The sequence below is a fragment of the Scyliorhinus torazame genome, chromosome 21 (genome assembly GCF_047496885.1).
Source record: "Scyliorhinus torazame isolate Kashiwa2021f chromosome 21, sScyTor2.1, whole genome shotgun sequence".
Taxonomy (NCBI): Eukaryota; Metazoa; Chordata; class Chondrichthyes; order Carcharhiniformes; family Scyliorhinidae; genus Scyliorhinus; species Scyliorhinus torazame.
The window spans coordinates 4,711,696-4,737,060 of NC_092727.1; the positions used below are offsets into that span (position 1 = coordinate 4,711,696).

General features: G+C 51.4%; 1 protein-coding gene across 1 annotated transcript; it reads left to right on the forward strand.

Moving 5' to 3' along the window:
* Positions 1–7,338: 7,338 nt before the first annotated feature.
* foxr1 (forkhead box R1) lies at positions 7,339–24,580 on the forward strand. The gene is made up of 6 exons (XM_072487742.1): positions 7,339–7,483; positions 8,654–8,767; positions 10,079–10,239; positions 12,515–12,708; positions 17,094–17,317; positions 23,685–24,580. Exons 1-6 carry the CDS (start codon positions 7,339–7,341, stop codon positions 23,711–23,713), a joined length of 867 nt encoding a protein of 288 aa, XP_072343843.1. The 3' UTR covers positions 23,714–24,580.
* Positions 24,581–25,365: the final 785 nt, after the last annotated feature.

A 25,365-nucleotide genomic window follows, 5' to 3' on the forward strand; every position in this document is an offset into this window, starting at 1 on the left:
GCTGACTGAGAGGGAGGGTGGCGACTGACCGGCTGAGTGAGGGGGAGACTGGCTGAGTGAGGGGGAGACTGGCTGAGTGAGGGGGAGACTGGCTGAGTGAGGGACTCTGGTTGAGATGGACCAACATTTGAAAACCTGTTTACTGGACTGGGATCTGGACCAAGAGCTGGGATTGGCCACCACCACTGACCAGTTCCACTTGGGTAAGAACGGGGATCCCTTGGAACCTCTATCCCAGGGGCCCCACCCGGCCAATACTCCCAAGTTCCTCTTGGTTCTGTGTTTTCTTTAAAGCTTCTCTTCCCCCCCCCCCCCCCCCCCCCCCCCCCCCAGGATGCTGCATTGTTTACTGGGGGACAAGCTGGAGAAATGGCACCTCTTCCGATTTGGGTGCTAGAATATCTTCAGGAATCTCGAGCAGGTTAAACAATGAAGGCAATGTGACTTACAGCATGTGGGCCCCAGTCCTGCCCAGCCGGGCCCCAGTCCTGCCCAGCCGGGCCCCAGTCCTGCCCAGCCGGGCCCCAGTCCTGCCCAGCCGGGCCCCAGTCCTGCCCAGCCGGGCCCCAGTCCTGCCCAGCCGGGCCCCAGTCCTGCCCAGCCGGGCCCCAGACCTGCCCAGCCGGGCCCCAGTCCTGCCCAGCCGGGCCCCAGACCTGCCCAGCCGGGCCCCAGACCTGCCCAGCCGGGCCCCAGACCTACCCAGCCGGGCCCCAGACCTGCCCAGCCGGGCCCCAGACCTGCCCAGCCGGGCCCCAGACCTGCCCAGCCGGGCCCCAGACCTACCCAGCCGGGCCCCAGACCTGCCCAGCCGGGCCCCAGACCTGCCCAGCCGGGCCCCAGACCTGCCCAGCCGGGCCCCAGACCTACCCAGCCGGGCCCCAGACCTGCCCAGCCGGGCCCCAGACCTGCCCAGCCGGGCCCCAGACCTGCCCAGCCGGGCCCCAGACCTGCCCAGCCGTTAAAGTTCCTGATTCACGGTCCCTAGCTGCTAGGCCTCTGTGTCTCCGTGGGGAAGACCATAAAATATAGGAGCTGAATTAGGCTATTTGGCCCATCGGGTCTGCTCCGCCATTCAATCAAAGCTGGTTTGTTTCTCATCCGCATTCTCCTCCCTTCTCCCCATAACTCCTGATCCCCGTATTAATCAAGAACCCCGTATTAATCAAGAACCTGATCCCCGTATTAATCAAGAACCTGATCCCCGTATTAATCAAGAACCTGATCCCCGTATTAATCAAGAACCTATCTATAGCTGTCTTTTTAAAAAAAATTTAAAAATTTTTTTTTTTTTTTTTAATCTTTTTTTTAAAATTTAGATTTCCCAATTATTTCCCCCCCCCCCCCCCCCCCCCCCCCAATAAGGGGCAATTTTAGCGTGGCCAATCCCCCTGCACATCTTTGGGTTGTGGGGGTGAAACCCACAGAGACACGGGGAGAATGTGCAAACTCCACACGGACAGATCCACAGATTCACCACCCTCTGGCTGAAGAAATTCCTCCTCATCTCTGTTTTAAAGGATCGTCCCTGTAGCCTGAGATTGTGTCCTCGGCTTCTAGTTTTTCCTACAAGTGGAAACATCCTCTCCACATCCACTCTATCCAGGCCTCGCAGTATCCTGTAAGTTTTAATGAGAACCCCCTCAACCTTCGAAACTTAAGCTTCATTGAGTGCAGACCCAGAGTCTTCAACTGTTCCTCGTGTGACAAGCCCTTCATTCTTGTGAACCTTCTCTGGACCCTTTCCAAAGCCAGCACATCCTTCCTTAGATACAGAGTGCAAAACTGCTCACAATATTCCAAATGACATCTGACCAGAGCCTTATACAGCCTCAGAAGTACATCCCTGTCTTGTATTCTAGCCCTCTCGACATGAATGCTAACATTGCATTTGCCTTCCTAACTGTTGACTGAACTGAACCTGCACGTTAACCTTGAGAGAATCGTGAACTAGGACTCCTAAGTCTCTTTGTGCTTCTGATTTCCAAAGTCTTTTCCCATTTAGAAAATAGTCTATACATCGTCTTTCTACCAAAGTGCATAACCTCACACTTTTCCACATTATATTCCATTTGCCACTTCATTGCCCACTCTCCTAGCATGTTGAAATCCTCTGCAGCCCCCCGCTTCCTCAATGCCCCTGGTCCCTCTACAGATCTTTGTATCATCTGCAAACAGTGCCTTCAGTTCCTTCCAATCATTAATGTACATTGTGAAATGTTGTGGTCCCAGCACAGACCCCCGAGGCACACCACTAGTCACCGGCTGCCATCCTGAAAAAGACCCCTTTATCCCCACTCTCTGCCTTCTGCCAGTCAGCCAATCCTCTATCCGTGTCGGGAACTTACACTGAACACCATGAGCTCTTAACTTATTTAATAGTCTCCTATGCGGCACCTTGTCAAAGGCATTCTGGAAATCTAAATAAATCACGTCCACTGGTTCTCCTTTGTCTAACTTCCTTGTTACCTCCTCCAAGAACTCTAACAGATTTGTCAGACATGACCTCCCCCTCATGCACTTCCAAGTACTCTGCCATTTCAATCTTCATAATGGACTCTAAAATCTTAGCAATGATCAAAGTCAGGCTAACTGGCCTATAATTTCCTGTCTTCTTCCCCGCTCCCTTCTTTTTAAAAAAATAAATAAATTTTGAGTACCCAATTGTTTTTTTTTTTTCCCCCAAGGGCCAATTTAGCGTGGCCAATCCACCTAACCTGCACATATTTGGGGTTGTGGGGGTAAAACCCACGCAGACACTGGGAGAATGTACAAACTCCACACGGCCAATGACCCAGGGTCGGGATTCGACTATGGTCCTCAGCACCATAGTCCCAGTGCCAACCACTGTGCCACGTACTGCCCTTCCCTCCCTTCTTAAACAGTGGTGTTACATTAGCCACTTTCCAATCTTCTGGGACCCTTCCTGCCTCCAGTGATTCCTGAAAGATCACCAATTCCTCCACAATCTCCTCCGCTCTCCTTCAGAACCCTGGGGTGTAATCCATCTGGTCCAGGTGATTTATCAACATTCAGACCTTTCAGCTTCCCCAGAACCTTCTCCTTGGTGATGACCTCACTGTAATCACCTCTGCCCAATGACCCTCTTGAAGTTCTGGTATCCCACTGGTGTCTTCCACCGTGAAGCAGCAGGCCCCTTGCCCACCCCGCGAACTAAACTGGGTGAATAATCCCCAGGTTTTCCAACCGGCTGAGCTCGTCGTCTACTTTCTACAGCCGGGTGAATGGAACCGGGCAGGCCCTAAAATACTTTTTGGACTTCTGGGTCCATGTAAAGTTTGGCCATGGCTCCCTTTATTTTCCCCAATCCATCTTGGAAAATGTCCAGGTATTTTCCCAGGAGCTTATACTGCCCGCCTGTGCCCATTAAACAAATCTGCTGCCAGTCTAGGCAGAGCCTCTGGAACCAGTCGCTGCCCAACAGACTGGATGGGGGCCCCTGTACCACCACCAGCGGATGGCATTGCAGTCCTGAGGTAACTGGACGCATCATTGTTCCAATGGTGGACATTGGCTCTCTGGTAAATGTTGTCAATCGTGACGTTACGGCCCTTAGGCACAGGTGTTGGATTCCCATATGGGCTTTCCGATACGTTTGTTGTTCGATGACCGAGACAGCAGCCCCCAAGTCTATTTCTATCTCTAATGGGTGGTCATTTACCTGGATAGTGATCTTGATGAGGCTACATTTGGTGCTGGGGGGAGGGGTGGCTGTGTTACTCAGTGGAATGGGGGGGGGCTGTGTTACTCAGTGGAATGGGGCGGGGGCCTGTGTTACTCAGTGGAATGGGGGGAGGGGCTGAGTTATTCAGTGGAATGGGAGGGGCTGTGTTACTCAGTGGAATGGGGGGATGGGGCTGTGTTACTCAGTGAAATGGGGGGGCTGTGTTACTCAGTGAAATGGGGGGGCTGTGTTATTCAGTGGAACGGGGGGGCTGTGTTACTCAGTGGAATGGGGGAGGGGCTGAGTTACTCAGTGGAATGGGGGAGGGGCTGAGTTACTCAGTGGAATGGGGGAGGGGCTGAGTTACTCAGTGGAATGGGAGGGGCTGTGTTACTCAGTGGAATGGGGGAGGGGCTGTGTTACTCAGTGGAATGGGGGGGGGCTGTGTTATTCAGTGGAACGGGGGGGGGCTGTGTTACTCAGTGGAATGGGGGAGGGGCTGTGTTACTCAGTGGAATGGGGGAGGGTCTGTGTTACTCAGTGAAATGGGGGGGGGCTGTGTTATTCAGTGGAACGGGGGGGGGCTGTGTTACTCAGTGGAATGGGGGAGGGGCTGTGTTACTCAGTGGAATGGGGGAGGGTCTGTGTTACTCAGTGGAATGGGGGGGTTGAGTTACTCAGTGGAATGGGGGAGGGTCTGTGTTACTTGGTGGAATGGGGGGGCTGTGTTACTCAGTGGAATGGGGGGGGGCTGTGTTACTCAGTGGAGTGGGGGGGGGGCTGTGTTACTCAGTGGAATGGGGGGGATGGGCTGTGTTACTCAGTGGAGTGGGGGGGGGCTGTGTTACTCAGTGGAATGGGGGGGAGGGGCTGTGTTACTCAGTGGAATGGGGGAGGGGCTGTGTTACTCAGTGGAATGGGGGGGAGGGGCTGTGTTACTCAGTGAAATGGGGGGGCTGTGTTACTTAGTGGAATGGGGGGGGCTGTGTTATTCAGTGAAATGGGGGGGCTGTGTTACTTAGTGGAATGGGGGGGCTGTGTTACTTAGTGGAATGGGGGGGCTGTGTTATTCAGTGGAACGGGGGGGGGTGCTGTGTTACTTAGTGGAATGGGGGGGGGCTGTGTTACTCAGTGAAATGGGGGGGCTGTGTTACTCAGTGAAATGGGGGGGCTGAGTTACTCAGTGGAATGGGGGGGGGAGGGGCTGTGTTACTCAGTGGAATGGGGGGGCTGTGTTACTCAGTGGAATGGGGGGGGTGTGTTACTCAGTGGAATGGGGGGGCTGTGTTACTCAGTGGAATGGGGGAGGGTCTGTGTTACTCAGTGGAATGGGGGGGGGGAGGGGCTGTGTTACTCAGTGGAATGGGAAGGCAGAGTTACTCAGTGGAATGGGGGGGGAGGGGCTGTGTTACTCAGTGGAATGGGGGAGGGGCTGTGTTACTCAGTGGAATGGGGGGTTCTGTGTTACTCTGGAATGGGGGGGGGGCTGTGTTACTCAGTGGAATGGGGGAGGGGCTGTGTTACTCAGTGAAATGGGGGGGCTGTGTTACTTAGTGGAATGGGGGGCTGTGTTACTCAGTGGAATGGGGGGGGAGGGGCTGAGTTATTCAGTGGAATGGGGGGGCTGTGTTACTCAGTGGAATGGGGGGTTCTGTGTTACTCTGGAATGGGGGGGGGCTGTGTTACTCAGTGGAATGGGGGAGGGGCTGTGTTACTCAGTGAAATGGGGGGGCTGTGTTACTTAGTGGAATGGGGGGGCTGTGTTATTCAGTGGAACGGGGGGGTGCTGTGTTACTCAGTAGAATGGGGGGGGCTGTGTTACTCAGAGGAATGGGGGAGGGTCTGTGTTACTCAGTGGAATGGGGGAGGGGCTGTGTTACTCAGTGGAATGGGGGGGGCTGTGTTACTCCGTGGAATGGGGGGGTCTGTGTTACTCAGTGGAATGGGGGAGCTGTGTTACTCAGTGGAATGGGGGAGGGTCTGTGTTACTCAGTGGAATGGGGGAGGGGCTGTGTTACTCAGTGGAATGGGGGGGGCTGTGTTACTCAGTAGAATGGGGGGGTCTGTGTTACTCAGTGGAATGGGGGAGCTGTGTTACTCAGTGGAATGGGGGGGCTGTGTTACTCAGTGGAATGGGGGGAGGGGCTGTGTTACTCAGTGTAATGGGGGGGGCTGAGTTACTCAGTGGAATGGGGGGAGGGGCTGTGTTACTCAGTGGAATGGGGGGGGCTGTGTTACTCAGTGGAATGGGGGGGCTGTGTTACTCAGTGGAATGGGGGGGGAGGGTCTGTGTTACTCAGTGGAATGGGGGAGGGGCTGTGTTACTCAGTGGAATGGGGGGGGCTGTGTTACTCAGTGGAATGGGGGGGGCTGTGTTACTCAGTGGAATGGGGGGAGGGGCTGTGTTACTCAGTGTAATGGGGGGGGCTGAGTTACTCAGTGGAATGGGGGGAGGGGCTGTGTTACTCAGTGGAATGGGGGGGGCTGTGTTACTCAGTGGAATGGGGGGAGGGGCTGTGTTACTCAGTGTAATGGGGGGGGCTGTGTTACTCAGTGGAATGGGGGGGACTGAGTTACTCAGTGGAATGGGGGAGGGGCTGTGTTACTCAGTGGAATGGGGGGGGCTGTGTTACTCAGTGGAATGGGGGGGCTGAGTTACTCAGTGGAATGGGGGGAGGGGCTGTGTTACTCAGTGGAATGGGGGGGGCTGTGTTACTCAGTGGAATGGGGGGAGGGGCTGTGTTACTCAGTGGAATGGGGGGGACTGAGTTACTCAGTGGAATGGAGGGTCTGTGTTACTCAGTGGAATGGGGGAGGGTCTGTGTTACTCAGTGGAATGGGGGAGGGGCTGTGTTACTCAGTGGAATGGGGGGGCTGAGTTACTCAGTGGAATGGAGGGTCTGTGTTACTCAGTGGAATGGGGGAGGGTCTGTGTTACTCAGTGGAATGGGGGAGGGGCTGTGTTACTCAGTGGAATGGGGGGGCTGAGTTACTCAGTGGAATGGGGGTGGGCTGTGTTACTCAGTGGAATGGGGGCTGTGTTACTCCAGTGGAATGGGGGGGGCTGTGTTCCTCAGTGGAATGGGGGAGGCTGTGTTCCTCAGTGGAATGGGGGGGCTGTGTTACTCAGTGGAATGGGGGGGCTGTGTTACTCAGTGGAATGGGGACAGCCAAGCTATTTACCTCCAGATCCATACAGCCATGGAGTTCCTTGCCTCACTCCGTGACTGTTTTCCGCGTGCTTGGCCCAAACTTCGACCGCTGGGCCACAAGTCGCCCAAAAAACTGCCTTTTCAGAAATAAATTTAGAGTCCCCAATTCTTTCTTTTTCCAATTAAGCGGCAACTTAGCGCGGCCAATCCACTACCCTGCACATCTTTGGGTTGTGGGGATGAGACACGGGGAGAATGTGCAAACTCCACATGGCCAGTGGGCCAGGGTTTGGACCCTCGGCGCCATGAGGCAGCAGTGCTAAGGCATGCAGCCCAGAAAGCAGGGGCCAGATGTCCAGAATCGCAGCTGTCATTTCCCCTCGTCGCCAGTATAATATCTTTAGCAGTCCCGAGAAGATTAAACAACAAAGGTTTATTTAGGTAAATGAAAGTGAAGACCACAACGTGACAACACACCAATTCCAGCTGGGACTGCCGATCATGCCGGGACCAATCCGGGCCGGATTTGAAGATTCACGAGCCCTGGCTGCTAGGCCTCTGTCCCTCCGCGGGGTAGCTCGTTATCCACCAGCCCCGTGGGGAGATCAACTGGGGCATCCCTGTGGGTCTTGTGGGGTTTTTACAGGTACTTTACAACCTTCTGGACTTAACATTGAATTCCTCACTATGACTCCTCCATCTTGACACCCCCCCCCCCCATTTTAGGGGACCCCCCATTAAACTATGGGCTGGTTTAGCACAGGGCTAAATCGCTGGCTTTGAAAGCAGACCAAGGCAGGCCAGCAGCACGGTTCAATTCCCGTACCAGCCTCCCCGAACAGGCACCGGAATGTGGTGACTAGGGGCTTTTCACAGTAACTTCATTAGGTGCCTACTTGTGACAATAAGCGATTTTTCATTTCATTTCATTTTCATTAAAAAAAAATCTTAATATTGTTTTGCCGCAACATAGTCTCTCCCCCACCCTGCGCCTCCTCTCAGTCGTTCTTGGGTTTTGCTGTGGCAGAGCACAGACCTTTTTATTGTGAGACATATCAACCAGCAAAGACTGAACAGACCAGAGATCTTTTCTTTAGAAATGAGAGGCACGGAATGATCTGCCATCGATCTAACGGCTGCCTCACTGCGCCGAGGTCCCAGGTTCGATCCCAGCTCTGGGTCACTGTCCGTGTGGAGTTTGCACGTTCTCCCCGTGTCTGTGTGGGTTTCGCCCCCACAACCCAAAGATGTGCAGGCTAGGGGGATTGGTCACGCTAAATTGCCCCTTAATTGGAAAAATGAATTCACAACTGATTTAGGATCAATTCCCATTTGTGGGAGAGAGTTCCAAATCTCTACCGCCCTTTGGGTGAAGGAGTTCTTCCCAACATCTTTCCTGAACGGGCTGGCCCTAATTTTTAAATATGCCCTCTAGTTTTAGAATCTCCATCAGAGGAAATAGTTTATCTTTACCTACTCTGTCTTTCCCTGTTAATATCCTGAATACTTCGATCAGATCAGCCCTTAAGCTTGTTTTCCCTAGAATATCGAAGGTTAAGTTGTGTAATATCGCCCCATAACCTAACCTGTGAAGTCCAGCTATTATTATTCTTGTAAACTCTGAAGCACCCCCTTCAAGACCAAAGTCTGCTTTCCCAGGAATACTGTCAAACAGCCCCCACCCCACCCCCTCGCTGGGGGTTCGTGGGCTGCAATCAGTCCCATCTTGCTTGGGTGGGGGGGGGGGGGGGGTTCAGTATTGTTGGGGTTCTGGCTCTCTCTTTATTTGGTCATTAGATTTCTTTATTTGTGTTAGATTATGAGGTCACAGGTCGTGAAGAGTTCCTGGTTCGTTGGCAGCGCGCCCGATTGGCCCGTGGTGGCAGCCAGAGCCTGGTGCCCAACTCTCCTGGAAACCAAGCTGTGGATGGTGAGTGTTGGGTGGATTGGGGTGGGGGCGCCTGGCAGGGAAATGGGGGTGAGAGCAGTTGGTAAGGTGTGTGTGTGAGCGATGCATTAAACGCCTGTGTCACTACCAAGGGGGGATTGTCCAAAATGGAGACGTGTTCGCGCCGGCGTGAAGGCTGTCACGTTTCATGACGGTGCGAAACGGGCACAGGGACGACAGATTCTGTTCCGCACAGGGGGCCAGCACGGTGCTGGAGTGGTTCACACCGCTCCAGCCTCCCTTCCCGGCGGCAAACGGGCGCCGCGCCAACCCGAGCATTCGCGGGGGACATCTTCAGCGCGCTGGCCCCTACGCAACATGGCGTGGGGGTTCAGGGACCGGCCGCGCAACAAAGTAGGCCCGGAGGGGGGGGGGGGGGGGGGGGGGGGGGGGGGGGGGGGGAGGAGAAGAGGCCGGCCCGCCGACTGGTGTGCCCCGATCACGGGCCAGACCCCATTGGAGCCCCCCCCCCCTCCCTGTGAAGGAGCCCCCCGACCCTTCGCGTAGAGTTCCTGCCGGCAGCGGCCAGGGGGTGAGCGGCGCCGGCGGGCCTCTGCTTTTTCCGCACGGCCCATCCGGGCCGGAGAAGTGGCAGCCCCGCGATTTCAGCGGCCCGCGGCCGGCGCCGCGTCAAACCGCCGGCGCGAATGGCGCCGATTCTCCGCACCTCGGAGAATCGTGCGTCGGGGCGAGATTGCACCGATTCTCCGGCGCGGGGCTGGGAGAATCGCGCCCCACATCTCTTACATTGAGGAAGAACTTGTGTTTCTCTGGAGCCTTAAATAACAGTCACTGAAATACTCAACACCGCAAGATCCATGACCCAGCAAGGTGGCACAAACAGCAAAGGGTTAATGACCAGATATCGTTTTTTTAATGATTTGGTTGAGGGATAAATATTGAGCAGGACACACAAGTGAACCATGCTCCCCTCTCTGCTCAAATTCAAAATACTGTCGGAGGGTTGGTCCCGAGGGGCCCACCTTGCTTTCCGACAATCGTCACTGAGCTGGCGCCACCTTAGATGGGCGAGTTCACTTGAATTTTTGGTCTTTTAATTACCTTTTATGAAGCTGTTAATTAATCTGTGTTGGCATGATCGAACTCTTTAGAAAATTGATATTTAATCGGGTGAATTGCACTGAGGAGCAGAGACTTAGACCTGGTCATGTGACTGCATCCTGCCACACGTGTGTGTGTGTGTGTGTATGTATGTGTGTGTATGTATGTATGTATGTGTGTGTATGTACGTCATTGTGATTTCTCAAGCCTCTGCTCTCCACTCTTTTCCAGAGTCGAATGTACGGCCCCACATGTGGCTGATGGTTAATCCCAGGCTGGCTTGTACCATTAAATATCCGGAGCAGAAACCAGAGAGGATCCTGTTGCACACACCACCAATCAAAGACTCTCCTGTTGGCCAGGACCTATTCTCCTCTCCCATTGGCTGTGAGGTTTGTGCACCCTTCCTGATGATTCCATTATTTCCTGTTTCTTTTGTTGTTTCTGATCCATGGATCGTGATCCGGTTCGATGGATTGTCAAAGGACCATGTTCTGCCCAGCAACAGTGATTGAGTCCTGCCAGGTGGGGTATTTTCAGAGAACGCAGCAGACAGCGCCAGGACGCTGGGAGGAGAGGTGTTCTCGCTTTGATCAGTGTACAGTGAACACATTACAGACTGCAAACCAGACGAAGAAATAGCCAACTGGAAGACATCCACCTGATACCGAGGCTTTTATTCTTTTACTTTCAGTATATTTTATACCTCTCTTTGTCTGGTGTGTGTGTGTGTGTATAGAGGCCGGGGCAAGTTAAAGAGGGAGTGTTAGAAATTAGTTAACAGTTTGCTTATTTAATTAGTGTGATTTTTAAATTTACAATTCTGGTGCCTGTAGTTATTGGGAAGCCAAAGACTTTGGGTATTTTTGAGTTAATTTCAATAGTATTACAACTCCGGGTCCAGTGGGGCTGGAATAGACCACACCCCATGATGTAGTCAGGCTGCAGTGTCCAGTGGGGCTGGAATAGACCACACCCCATGATGTAGTCACGCTGCAGTGTCCAGTGGGGCTGGAATAGACCACACCCCATGATGCAGTCACGCTGCAGTGTCCAGTGGGGCTGGAATAGACCACACCCCATGATGTAGTCACGCTGCAGTGTCCAGTGGGGCTGGAATAGACCACACCCCATGATATAGTCCGGCTGCAGTGTCCAGTGGGGCTGGAATAGACCACACCCCATGATGTAGTCACGCTGCAGTGTCCAGTGGGGCTGGAATAGACCACACCCCATGATGTAGTCAGGCTGCAGTGTCCAGTGGGGCTGAAATTGACCACACCCCATGATGTAGTCACGCTGCAAGGCTCCCAGATTCTGATGGTCTTTTTTTCTGTTTTAGCAATCTCGTTCTTCTAGCTTCTGAAGTTTTCGTTGGCTTTCTGAACTTTGTTCAACTGCAAAGTCTTGCGTTTATATCGCACCTTTTCACAACCTCCCTGTGAGGGCGTGGTCCACGTTCTCACCAGTCTCGGGGGTCAAGATTTTCTCCCGAGTTCCCCATTGGATATTTTGGTGACTATTTGTGTTCCCCCCCACAAGTGGAACCACTGCTCCATATCTACCCTATCGAAACCTTTCATAGTCTTTTTAAAAAAAATAAAAAATAAAATTTTAAGAGTACCCAATTAATTTTTTTCCATTTAAGGGGCAATTTAGCGTGGCCAATCCACCTACCCTGCACATCTTTGGGTTGTGGGGGCAAAACCCACGCAGACACGGGGAGAATGTGCAAACTCCACACGGACAGTGATCCAGATCCGGGATCGAACCTGGGACTTTGGCGCCGTGAGGCCGCAGTGCTAACCACTGTCCCATCGTGCTGCACAACCTTTCATAATCTTAGATCAGTAGCAGATCATTCCATGCTTAAGATCTCTGGCCTGTTCAGTCTTTGCTGGCTGATATCTCTCACGTTCTTGTTCTGGAGGCATTTATTTTACTCTCTATCCTTTTCATAAAACGGAGACGTACAGTGCACAGCACATTCCCAAGGTTCAAATCTGCTTTTCTGTTCTAACCCTCAAGAAATGAGTCCCAGTCCTTTTTTTATTTGGTCTCATTAACCGGCATTGCAACATTGCTATCCGTATCTCCAGTTAAGTCTGTCTATTACTGCCAGCATGATGTGAGTGGCTCACTGACATAAACACAGCTATGTTTACTGGGATGGGAAATTTTAAATGTGGGGATTTGAGTCCACAACTCCAACACTAGCCCTGCTCCACAGGGACTGCTGCTCAGCACAGGGCCCGTGTCTGAGTTTCTGGCCTCCTTGAACAAGTTGAACATTTTTCACCTCCAGTTGAGTGTGACAATGTCGGGGGAATCAACAAATTGATACTGCAATGAGAAGAGAAAACTGATGGTTGGCAAGTGGACTCTGATTGTCCGAGGCATTGCCATGCAGAATGCACCAGTTGATGGTGACTGGCAGATAACTGCCAAGCATTGTTTGAAATTTAAACCAGGCAGCTGACTCTATAGTCAAGGCACTGCGTTGAGAAGATGTCTCAGCGAGCGAGTTGTATCTGCAGTAAGGAAGGAGGGGTAACCCCACATTAAAACCCAACCCGCTGGTTTGAAAAGGTCAGTGTGAGCAGACGTGCTGAGTTAGCTACTCTGTCAGAGTGTCTGCACGTGTAATTTGTGTTCCTTTTCCTCCAGCTCTCTGAGGAGGAATCCTGCCGGCTGCCTGCCTCTGGGATGAGGATATCTAATCCAACAGGAACGCAGAATGGGAGTCACATCCCCAATAAGTGGCTGCAGCCAGCTGTGAGTTATTTTATTCTGATCGCCCTGGTGATCAGAAGCAGTTTGACCCACAGTTTGACGGTGCAAGAAATCTACAGCTTCATATGGTAACGTTTGGTGCCTGGTGACGGGCTGCTTTATTCCTTTAGACAACACCTAGTTTCAGCATTATCCGAGGGTGATGTGATAGCAATTCTACAAAGCTCAGTGTGCCAAAGGTCATTGACCAGTCTCATTCTGAGATTTAGTGCTTGGAGCTGTGATGATCCCAGAGTTCAGGGATGGAGCTTTGGGAAGGGACGGTGGCACGTTGGATTGTCATCGGATTAGTGACCCAGTGTAATGGACTGGAACCTGGGTTCGATCTCACCACTATTGGTGGAATTTGAATTCACTAAAACAAAAAATCTGAAATTGCTTAATGAAAACATTGGTGATTGTTGTAAAAATCCACCTGATTCACTAATATTCCCTTTTTGGGGAAGAAAATCTACCGTCCTTGCCTGGTCTGACCTACGTGTGACTTGTGGCAATCTCAAATATCATGTTCAACACCTCCAGAGGCAGAATGTACTCACCATCACCAAGAGTGACCGGGTGAGAGTGGAGCTGATTAGGGACCAAAATGGCAACTTGGTTTGAAATGTAGGTAAGACATTAAATGAGTATTTGCATCTGTGTTAACCCTGGATAATGTAGGCACCTGAGGAAGGAGCTGTGCTCCAAAAGCTAGTGATTTGAAACAAACCTGTTGGACTTTAACCTGGTGTTGTTAGACTTCTTAATGCGGGTATAGAAAACAGGGAGGGTTAACTGTGATATAATTGAACAGATTAACATTGAGAGGGAGGAGCTTTTAACAGGCTTAAAAGTGGATAAATACCAAGACCCAGATGAGACGTATCCTGGGCTGCTGTGTGAGGCAAGCGAGGAGATTACAGAGGCTCTGGCGCTAATTTTCAAATCCTCTCTGGCCACAGGAAAGGAGCCAGAGGACTGAGAATTGAAGGACAGCTAATGTGGAACCATTATCAAGGAGGGAAGAACCAGCTACTGACAGGGAGTTCAACTTCAGTGGAAGGGAAATTACTGGAGAAAATTCTGAGGGACAGAATTAAACTCTAGTTGGAGAGGCGAGGATTAATCAAAGAGAGTCAGCATGGATTTGTCAAGGGGAGATTGTCTGACAAATTTGATTGAATTTTTCAAGCAGGTGACTAGGTGTGTAGATGAGGGTAGTGTAGTTGATGTAGTCTACATGGACTTTAGTAAGGCTTTTGACAAGGTCTCACATGAGAGACTGGTCAAGAAGATAAGAGCCCATGGGATCCAGGGCAAATAGGCAAATTGGCAGAAGAGTGATGGTCGAAGGTTGTTTTTGTGTCTGGGAGCCTGTGTCCAGTGGTGTTGCACCGGGATTGGTGCTGGTTGCTGTTTGTAGTGTACATTAATGATCCAGATGTAAAATGTGGCGTGTAGGATAAGTTTGCAGTTGACCCAAAAATGGGTGGTGTGATGAATAGCGAGGAGGAAAGTCTTTGATTACAGGATGATATAGACGGGCTGGTCAGAGGGAGTGAACTATGGTAAATGGAATTTAACCCTCCAAAAGTGTGAGGGGAAGCATTTTGGGAGGACTAACCAGGCGAGGGAATACACAATGAACGGTAGGATGTAGTACAGAGGACCTGAGGAACCTTGGGGTACATGTCCAGATGTCCCTGAAGGACATAAGTTGGTTAAGAAGGCTTATATGATACTTGCCTTTATTAACTGAGGCATAGAATACAAGAGCGAGGGAGGTTTATGGTAGAGCTGAATAAAATGCTGGTTAGGCCACAGATAGAGTACTGTGTGCAGTTCTGGTCACCACGCGAGAGGAAGGCTGTGATTGCACTAGAGGGTGCAGAGGAGATTCACCAGGATGTTGCCTGGGTTGGAGCTTTTCTGCTATGAAGAAAGGTTGGAGTTGTTCATCCCTGGAGCAGAGAAGGCGGAGGAAGGTGGCATGGTGGCGCAGTGGTTAGCACTGCTGTCTCATGGCACCAAGAACCCGGGATCGATCCTGGCTCCTGGTCACTGTCCATGTGTGCGTGGGTCTCACCCCCACAACCCAAAGATGTGCAGACCAGGTGAATTGGCCACGCTAAATTGCCCTTTTAATTGTCTTTATTTTTTAAATTGGGTACTCTGAATTTGAAGGAGAAAAAGAAAAGAAGGGTGAGGGGAGACCTGGTGAAGGCCGTGGACAGGAAGAACCCTTTTCCCTTAGTTGAGGGGTCAATAACCAGGAGGAATAGATTTAAGGTAATGGACAGAAGATTTGGAGGGGATTTGAGGAAAAACCAATCCACCCAAAGGGTGTCGGGAGTCTGGAACTCACTGCCTGAAAGGTGGTAGAGGCAGGAACCCTCAACATTGAAGAAGTTTTTAGATGAGCTCTTGAATCGCCACAGCATACAAGGCGCCGGACTGAGTGTGGAAAACGGGGTTAGAGTAGATGGGTCATTGCTGGCCGGCACAGACACGATGGGCTGAAGGCCCCTTTCTGTGATGTAACACTCTGACCATGTGGGGGGAGTGTTGCCTGTGACATGAAGGAAGCATTTGACCGAGTGTAGCACAGGAGCCCCTGCAAAACTGGAGTCAATGGGAATTGGGGCAGGGGAATGTGGAGACACGCACAAAGGAAGATGGTTGTGGTAGTTGGAGGTCAGTCATCTCAACTCCAGGACATCTCTGCAGGAGTTCCTCAGGGCAGTGTCCTCGGCCCAACCATCTTCAGCTGCTTCATCAATGACCTTCCTCCCATCATAAAGCTGGGATGTTTGCGGATAACTGCACAATGTTCAGCACCATTCATGACTCCTCGGGTAATGAAGCAGTCCGTGTCCAAATGCAGCAAGACCTGGACTGGGCTGACCAGTGGCAAGTTAGGTTTGTCCCACACAAGTGCCAGGCAATGGCCATCTCCCACAACAGGGAATCTAACCTTCATGTCTTGACATTCAATGGCATTGCCATCATGGAATCCCCACTATCAATATCCTGGGGATTACCATTGACCAGAAACTGAGCTGGACTAGCCTCATTAATACTGTGGCTGCAAGAGCAGGCCGGAGGCTGGGAATCCTGCGGAGAGTAACTCACCTCCTGACCCCCCCCCCCCCCCCCCCCCCCCCCCAAAGCCTGTCCACCATCTACAGGGCACAAGTCAGGAGTGTAATGGAGTAAGCTCCACTTGCCTGGATGAGTGCAGCTCCAACAACACTCAAGAAGCTCAACACAGGGCCGCACGGTGGCACAGTGGTTAGCACTGCAGTCTCACGGCGCCGAGGTCCCAGGTTCGATCCCGGCTCTGGGTCACTGTCCGTGTGGCGTTTACACATTCTTCCCGTGTCTGCGTGGGTTTCGCCCCCACAACCCAAAGCTGTGCAGGGTAGGTGGATTGGCCACGCTAAATTGCCCCTTAATCGGAAAAAATGAATTGGGTACTCTAAATTTTTTTTTTTTTTTTAAAGAAGCTCGACACCACCAGGACAAAGCAGCCCCGCTTGATTGCTCCCCCTTCCACAAACATTCTAACCATCCACCACCAACGCACAGTGGCAGCCGTGTGTCCCATCTACAAGATGCACTGCAGCAACTCAACAAGGCTCCTTAAGCAGCACCTTCCAAACCTACAACCACTACCATCTAGAAGGACAAGAGCAGCAGATACCTGGGAACCCCACCACCTGGAGGTTCCCCTCCAAGTCACTCACCACCCTGACTTGGAAATGTATTGGTTGTTCCAGGACAGCACGTGGCGCAGTGGTTAGCACTGGGTCTGCAGCGCTGAGGACCCGGGTTCGAATCCCGGCCCTGGGTCACTGTCCGTGTGGAGTTTGCCCATTCTCCCCGTGTCTGCGTGGGTCTCACCCCCACAACCCAAAGATGTGCAGGTTAGGTGGATTGGTCATGCTAAATTGCACCTTAATTGGAGAAAAAATAATTGGGTACTCAAATTTATATTTAAAAAATATATATTGGCCGTTCCTTCACTTGTCACTGGGTGGAAAGCCTAAAACTCCCTCCCTAACAGCACTGTGGATGCACCTGCACCTCCGAGTTTGCAGTGTTCCCACCTTCCCGAGGGCAATTAGGACGATAAATGTTGGACGAGCCAGCAACACCCACATCCCATGGCTGAACAAGAAATTTGGTATCTTGCTCTAACACTTGTAATGCCCTTACTCTCTCTGTCATTACAGTGTCTGCAAAAGCTAAACCACCGGTAACAATTGTTTGATTCAGAGGCCGCACATTTTCCTCTCTCCCAAATTCCGGTTAACGGCTTCTGGACAGAACCAAGTCTCTGGGATCCAGGCTACTGCTGACCCTCTGCTAAAACCATCTCCTTCCCCATAACCGGCTCTGTCCAGCTTCAGAACGAATGACCACTCCAGCTGTTTCGCACCAACTAATGAAACATTCTGCACTCTCTCTGCAGTGAACATTTCCCATATTTTCTAACTGCCCCCAAGGGATGGAAGAACCGAATACGCCGCAATCTCTGCTTTAACAGAAACTTTAAGATGGTGACGGTGAAGGGTTCAGGCGCTGGTCAGCAGCTCTGGAGCCTGACCTCGGAGGGGAAAGTTCGCCTGAGGGAAGATCTGAAAATCCTCTCCAAACAAGCACTGAGCCAAATCCAGTCCAGCATGATGACCCCAGGTGAAGGGCAAATGACTGAGGGCAGGAGGTGGAGAAGGACATGGGGGGGGGGTTGAGCAGAATGCAGGATAGCACGAGGCTTGTGCCTGATGCTTCACTCTGAGCACTGAGGCAGATATTGGGGAGATTGCAGAGGCCTCTGGTGCGGTGAGAGAGTGGAGATCTGGGTGATTTCAGGAGCTGGTGTGTGTGTCCAATCCACCCCATTCTATGGTGATATTCTGTCTATTCTTTATATTGCTGCCCAGAACTCTCACCCAATTGCTATCTTCTAATTTCATGTTTTGCCACCAACTCTAGCAAACCCTAACTCAGTTCTTTATATAAAATTAATCTAGAGTACCCAATTCTTTTTTTTCCCAATTAGGGGGCAATTTAGAATTGCCAATTCACCTACTCTGCATCTTTTTGGGTTGTGGGGGTGGGACCCACGCAGACACGGGTAGACCGTAACTCATTTCTAAAACACTAGCCCACTGAAATGTCCCGAGGGGTTTCCATGGAGCCCCCCAAGCAAAATTTAACACTGGGCCAAAATAGGAGATATCAGGGCAAATGGTCAAAAGTGGAACCTGAAGTCGGAGCATTTTAAAGAATTACATTTGCGCTACCAAGTGCCAGGCAATGACTGGCTTCTACAAGAGGGGATCTAACAAGACTGGGGTGTAATGGAATACTCTCCACTTGGGGTGGTGCAGTGGTTAGCACTGCTGCCTCAGGGCGCCAAGGACCCGGGTTCAATCCCAGCCCCTGGTCACTGTCCATGTGGAATTTGCGCATTCTCCCCGTGCCTGTGTGGATCTCGCCTCACAACCCAAATAGATGTGCAGGGTAGGTGGATTGGCCACACTAAATTACCCCTTAATTGGGGTAAAAGAAATTTGGGCACTTTAAATTAAAACTAAACTCCTCTTCTACTCCACTTTCCTCAAAGAGTGCAGCTTCAACAACACTCAAGAAGCTCGACACCATCTACGACAAACCAGCCGCTTGATTGCTCCCCCTTCCACAAACGTTCAAACCCAATTATCTTTTTCCATGTCAATTGTGGGGGATTCAGCAGTGGTAATGCCATTGAATGTCAAGGGGTGATGGTTAGATCCCCTCTTGTAGAAGCCAGTCATTGCCTGGCACTTGGTAGCGCAAATGTAATTCTTTAAAATGCTCCGACTTCGGACTCCACTTTTGACCATTCGCCCTGATATCTCCTGATTTGGCCCAGTGTTAAACTCCACACGGACAATGATCCAGAGCCGGGATCGAACCTGGGACCTCGGTGCCGTGAGGCAGCAGTGCTAACCACTGTGCCACTGCTGCCCTCCCACTGTGCCACCCTCCCACCGTGCCACCTTGCTCCCTCTTTCCTGATCGACTGTACAAACCTTTCATGGGTTTGAAAACCTCTTGTCAAATGTTCTCACAACCCTCTTTTCTGGTGGAGAGATTAGGCAGGGAGAATGAGGGTGGGGGGGGGGGGGGGGGGTGGAAACATTGGGCAGGGGGAAGTTGGGGCGGTCGAGTGATCAGGCAGAGGGAATGGGGGTATGGAGGGGGAATGGGGGTGGGGCGAATGGAGGTTGGGGGGGACGGGACGGAGGGTGGAGAGATTGGGCAGGGGGAGGTTGATGGGGGTGAAGGTGTTGGGCAGGTGGAATGGGGGTTTGGGGGGGGTGAGAGGGGTGCAGGGGAAATGGGGGAGAGGGTGGAGAGGTTGGGCAGGGTGAATGGGGGTTTGGGGGGGTGGAGGGTGGAGAGATTGGGCAGGGGGAGATTGAGGGGGGTGAAGGTGTTGGGCAGGGGAATGGATGTTTGGGGGGGGTGGAGGGTGGAGAGGTTAATAGAACATAGAACATAGAACAATACAGCGCAGTACAGGCCCTTCGGCCCACGATGTTGCACCAAATCAAAAGCCATCTAACCTACACTATGCCATTATCATCCATATGTTTATCCAATAAACTTTTAAATGCCCTCAATGTTGGCGAGTTCACTACTATAGCAGGTAGGGCATTCCACGGCCTCACTACTCTTTGCGTAAAGAACCTACCTCTGACCTCTGTCCTATATCTATTACCCCTCAGTTTAAAGTTATGTCCCCTCGTGCCAGCCATATCCATCCGCGGGAGAAGGCTCTCACTGTCCACCCTATCCAACCCCCTGATCATTTTGTATGCCTCTATTAAGTCTCCTCTTAACCTTCTTCTCTCCAACGAAAACAACCTCAAGTCCATCAGCCTTTCCTCATAAGATTTTCCCTCCATACCAGGCAACATCCTGGTAAATCTCCTCTGCACCCGCTCCAAAGCCTCCACGTCCTTCCTATAATGCGGTGACCAGAATTGTACGCAATACTCCAAATGCGGCCGTACCAGAGTTCTGTACAGCTGCAACATGACCTCCCGAATCCGGAACTCAATCCCTCTACCAATAAAGGCCAACACTCCATAGGCCTTCTTCACAACCCTATCAACCTGGGTGGCAACTTTCAGGGATCTATGTACATGGACACCTAGATCCCTCTGCTCATCCACACTTTCAAGAACTTTACCATTAGCCAAATATTCCGCATTCCTGTTATTCCTTCCAAAGTGAATCACCTCACACTTCTCTACATTAAACTCCATTTGCCACCTCTCAGCCCAGCTCTGCAGCTTATCTATATCCCTCTGTAACCTGCTACATCCTTCCACACTATCGACAACACCACCGACTTTAGTATCGTCTGCAAATTTACTCACCCACCCTTCTGCGCCTTCCTCTAGGTCATTGATAAAAATGACAAACAGCAACGGCCCCAGAACAGATCCTTGTGGTACTCCACTTGTGACTGTACTCCATTCTGAACATTTCCCATCAACCACCACCCTCTGTCTTCTTTCAGCTAGCCAATTTCTGATCCACATCTCTAAATCACCCTCTATCCCCAGCCTCCGTATTTTTTGCAATAGCCTACCGTGGGGAACCTTATCAAACGCTTTGCTGAAATCCATATACACCACATCAACTGCTCTACCCTCGTCTACCTGTTCAGTCACCTTCTCAAAGAACTCAATAAGGTTTGTGAGGCATGACCTACCCTTCACAAAGCCATGCTGACTATCCCTGATCATATTATTCCTATCTAGATGATTATAAATCTTGTCTCTTATAATCCCCTCCAAGACTTTACCCACTACAGACGTGAGGCTCACCGGTCTATAGTTGCCGGGGTTGTCTCTGCTCCCCTTTTTGAACAAAGGGACCACATTTGCTGTCCTCCAGTCCTCTGGCACTATTCCTGTAGCCAATGATGACATAAAAATCAAAGCCAAAGGTCCAGCAATCTCTTCCCTGGCCTCCCATAGAATCCTAGGATAAATCCCATCGGGTCCCGGGGACTTATCTATTTTCAGCCTGTCCAGAATTGCCAACACCTCTTCCCTACGTACCTCAATGCCATCTATTCTATTAGCCTGGGGCTCAGCATTCTCCTCCACAACATTATCTTTTTCCTGAGTGAATACTGACGAAAAATATTCATTTAGTATCTCGCCTATCTCTTCAGACTCCACACACAATTTCCCATCCCTGTCCTTGACTGGTCCTACTCTTTCCCTAGTCATTCGCTTATTCCTGACATACCTATAGAAAGCTTTTGGGTTTTCCTTGATCCTTCCTGCCAAATACTTCTCATATCCCCTCCTTGCTCGTCTTAGCTCTCTCTTTAGATCCTTCCTCGCTACCTTGTAACTATCCATCGCCCCAACCGAAACTTCACACTTCATCTTCACATAGGCCTCCTTCTTCCTCTTAACAAGAGATTCCACTTCCTTGGTAAACCACGGTTCCCTCGCTCGACGCCTTCCTCCCTGTCTGAACGGTACATACTTATCAAGAACACGCAGTAGCTGATCCTTGAACAAGCCCCACTTATCCAGTGTGCCCAACACTTGCAGCCTACTTCTCCACCTTATCCCCCCCAAGTCACGTCTAATGGCATCATAATTGCCCTTCCCCCAGCTATAACTCTTGCCCTGCGGTGTATACTTATCCCTTTCCATCACTAACGTAAACGTCACCGAATTGTGGTCACTGTCCCCAAAGTGCTCTCCTACCTCCAAATCCAACACCTGGCCTGGTTCATTACCCAAAACCAAATCCAACGTGGCCTCGCCTCTTGTTGGCCTGTCAACATATTGTTTCAGGAAACCCTCCTGCACACACTGTACAAAAAACGACCCATCTATTGTACTCGAACTATATCTTTTCCAGTCAATATTTGGAAAGTTAAAGTCTCCCATAATAACTACCCTGTTACTTTCGCTCATATCCAGAATCATCTTCGCCATCCTTTCCTCTACATCCCTAGAACTATTAGGAGGCCTATAAAAAAACTCCCAACAGGGTGACCTCTCCTTTCCTGTTTCTAACTTCAGCCAATACTACCTCGGAAGAAGAGTCCCCATCTAGCATCCTCTCCGCCACCGTAATACTGCTCTTGACTAGCAGCGCCACACCTCCCCCTCTTTTGCCTCCTTCTCTGAGCTTACTAAAACACCTAAACCCCGGAACCTGCAACATCCATTCCTGTCCCTGCTCTATCCATGTCTCCGAAATGGCCACAACATCGAAGTCCCAGGTACCAACCCACGCTGCCAGTTCCCCTACCTTGTTTCGTATACTCCTGGCATTGAAGTAGACACACTTCAAACCACCTACCTGAACACTGGCCCCCTCCTGCGACGTCAAATCTGTGCTCCTGACCTCTATACTCTCATTCTCCCTTACCCTAAAACTACAATCCAGGTTCCCATGCCCCTGCTGCATTAGTTTAAACCCCTCCAAAGAGCACTAACAAATCTCCCCCCCAGGATATTTGTGCCCCTCAGGTTCAGATGTAGACCATCCTGTCTGTAGAGGTCCCACCTTCCCCAGAAAGAGCCCCAGTTATCCAAAAATCTGAATCCCTCCCGCCTGCACCATCCCTGTAGCCACGTGTTTAAATGCTCTCTCTCCCTATTCCTCATCTCACTATCACGTGGCACGGGCAACAACCCAGAGATAACAACTCTGTTTGTTCTAGTTCTGAGCTTCCATCCTAGCTTCCTGAAAGCCTGCCTGACATCCTTGTCCCCTTTCCTACCTATGTCGTTGGTGCCAATGTGGACCACGACTTGGGGCTGCTCCCCCTCCCCCCTAAGGACCCGGAAAACACGATCCGAGACATCACGTACCCTCGCACCTGGGAGGCAACATACCAAACGTGAGTCTCTCACGCTCCCACAAAATCTCCTATCTGTGCCCCTGACTATAGAGTCCCCAATTACTAATGCTCTGCTCCTCTCCCCCCTTCCCTTCTGAGCAACAGGGACAGACTCCGTGCCAGAGGCCCGTACCCCATGGCTTACCCCTGGTAAGTCGTCCCCCCACAAGTATCCAAAGCGGTATACTTGTTTCTCAGGGGAACGACCGCAGGGGATCCCTGCACTGACTGTTTTTTCCCAGTCCCTCTTACAGTTACCCACCTATCTCCAATCTTTGGTGTAACTAATTCCCTGAAGCTGCTATCTATGACCCCTTCTGCCTCCCGAATGATCCGAAGTTCTTCCAACTCCAGCTCCAGTTCCCTAACTCGGTCTTGGAGGAGCTGGAGATGGCAGCACTTCCTGCAGGTAAAATCAGCAGGGACACTAACTGCATCCCTCACCTCAAACATCCTGCAGGAGGAACATTGCACTCCCTTCCCTGCCATTCCTCTAACTTTCTACCAAGATCTGGCTAACAACTAAATTAAATTTTTATAAAAAATAATAATAATATAATAAAATATGGTACTTACCTCAGACCAATGGGTTTTATTATTAGGTTAGAGGAGGAGGGCGGGTGGGAGACACTACACGTGTAGTGTCTCGGGTTTCCTCTCCACCAGAATTTATTGGTGAGGGTCTTCCCAGACGTCCGCGGGTCGACTTCCTGAGGTTGGGCAGGGGGAGATTGAGGGGGGGTGAAGGTGTTGGGCAGGGTGAATGGGGGTTTGGGGGGGGGGAGGGTGGAGAGATTGGGCAGGGGGAGATTGAGGGGAGTGAAGGTGTTGGGCAGGGGGATGGGGCTACCCAAGAGACCGGAATTGGAGGATCGCTGCTTTTGCAGAGAGGCTTGGAAACAAAGATGAGAATTTTATTACTGGGATTGGGGGGGGGGGGGGTTGTTGGATTAGCAAGTGTTTGGACAGCACAGGGGTGATGGGTGAATAAGCCGTTCATCATTTGCCTGTTTGGCTGTTATCAGGATTACACAGAGGTAGCGAGAGTGATGGCTCTGCTCCCTATCAGTTTATCTTTGGAGTCCAGGGCACTGTTTAACAAATCTCTTTATATTTATGATACAGAATCGCTTCTGCACTCCTCACCAGATTAAGTATTCGCGACATCTTTGTGCCTCATTGCTTTCTGACAGACAGCTGAAGATTATTGCTGAGCTCCTCCGGTCTTTCTGCCAACTCTGGGTAACCGACTCAATTGCCACATTGCACAGACTCCACTTCATTGTCCTTTTCTGAAGCTGCTTCTACTGGGATTGGTGATGCAGAATCCCAGATCCCACCTCGTTCGACTGATCCTTTTTCCACCTGATTAATGTTTGGAACAAAGCTACTGGAATGATTTAGTTTTCTTGATGGGGGTTAAGTTATCTGTCTATGGGAGCCTCCGCAGGGACAGAACCTTTTCCTAACATTGAAACACTGCAGAAGGTGGTGGAGAAATCCTGTGGCCCAGTTTTCCACATCAATGTGATTTTGTTAGTCTCCCTCTCTCTGACCCCCCGGGTTGAGTTGCTTTGGGATTTGCAGTGCCCAGGGGCTGGGTGGGTTGTCCCATTCGGGAATTCTATTTCCCAAAGTGTTTTTTTTTAAACTTGCTGATTTCAGTATTGTTCCCATTTACATTTTGAAGGTTGGATTTTTATACCCCTCCCTGCTGGTCCTTAGGAGAGGAGCCAGAGGAATTTTTCCTCTTCCTCATGACCCAGCACCTTCACCAAGGCTCACTCCAAATACCAGAATGGGAATTGGGAATCCGAGTCTGAACTTGTTGGAGAATTTCCCTTTGTCAATGACGGGGAAGAGCAGCTCTGCTGAGGTATCTCCCGGCCTGTCCGTTAGCCCTCACTGGGTAGCAGACAGGGACTCTGGTGTCTGTCCTCCGTTCAATTAAACTTTGTATGACTGACTGTAAAATGTGTTAATTTATAATCATCTATCTCTCCAGTCTGGCTGTAAATAAAATTTGCGTTGATCAAAATCCATTCTAGTTTTTTTTTTTTTGATTGATTGGAGGGGGGGGGGTCCTGGCAGGATGTGCTGGTCTGGCAGTCTGCCCAGAGTTACGCCCGACTCAGTGACCGACATGGCCATTAAATCCCGTGAGAGCGCCTCGCGAGATGCTGCAATATGGATCCCCCCTCGCCGGGCGAGATCCAGATTCAATGAGTTGGATTCTCCACGGCCGGCGCGGAGAATCCATTTCCAGGCACTGAATCGGGACAGGCGCCGGCTCCACGATTCTCCAGGCCCCGCGAACCGGCGTAACTCGGAGCCCCACCCTTCTCCGCCCCCGACCCGCCGAAGTCCCGACGGTGAGGATCTAACATGGCCCCCGCCGTTCGGGATACTCGCGTCGTGGCTGCAGGACGATCGGGTGGGGGGGGGGGGAGGGGGCCTCTTATGGGACTGGGCAATTTCTGGGCGGGCGGTCCCGGTCGGGTGCGCGGCCGAGCGGGGGCACTATTTGGGAGGTCCAGCTCTGCGGTCTGAGTCCGCCATGGAGCACGGTGCAGCCGCTGGAGGTCGCCGCCGTGCGCAGGCGCGGCCTCTGACCCGGAAGTGTGGAGTTCACAGCTGCAGCTGCGAGTTTCAGGCCGGGTCCCTGCTCGCCCCCTACAGGGCAGTGAATCTGTGGCCTTTTGACACCAGTTTTTCTGGCGTGAAAGGCCAGTTTTTACGACGCTGCGGGGACATAGTCCTGAGAATCCAGCCCATTATTTTCTTTGCCAGCCCAATTTCCTGACGC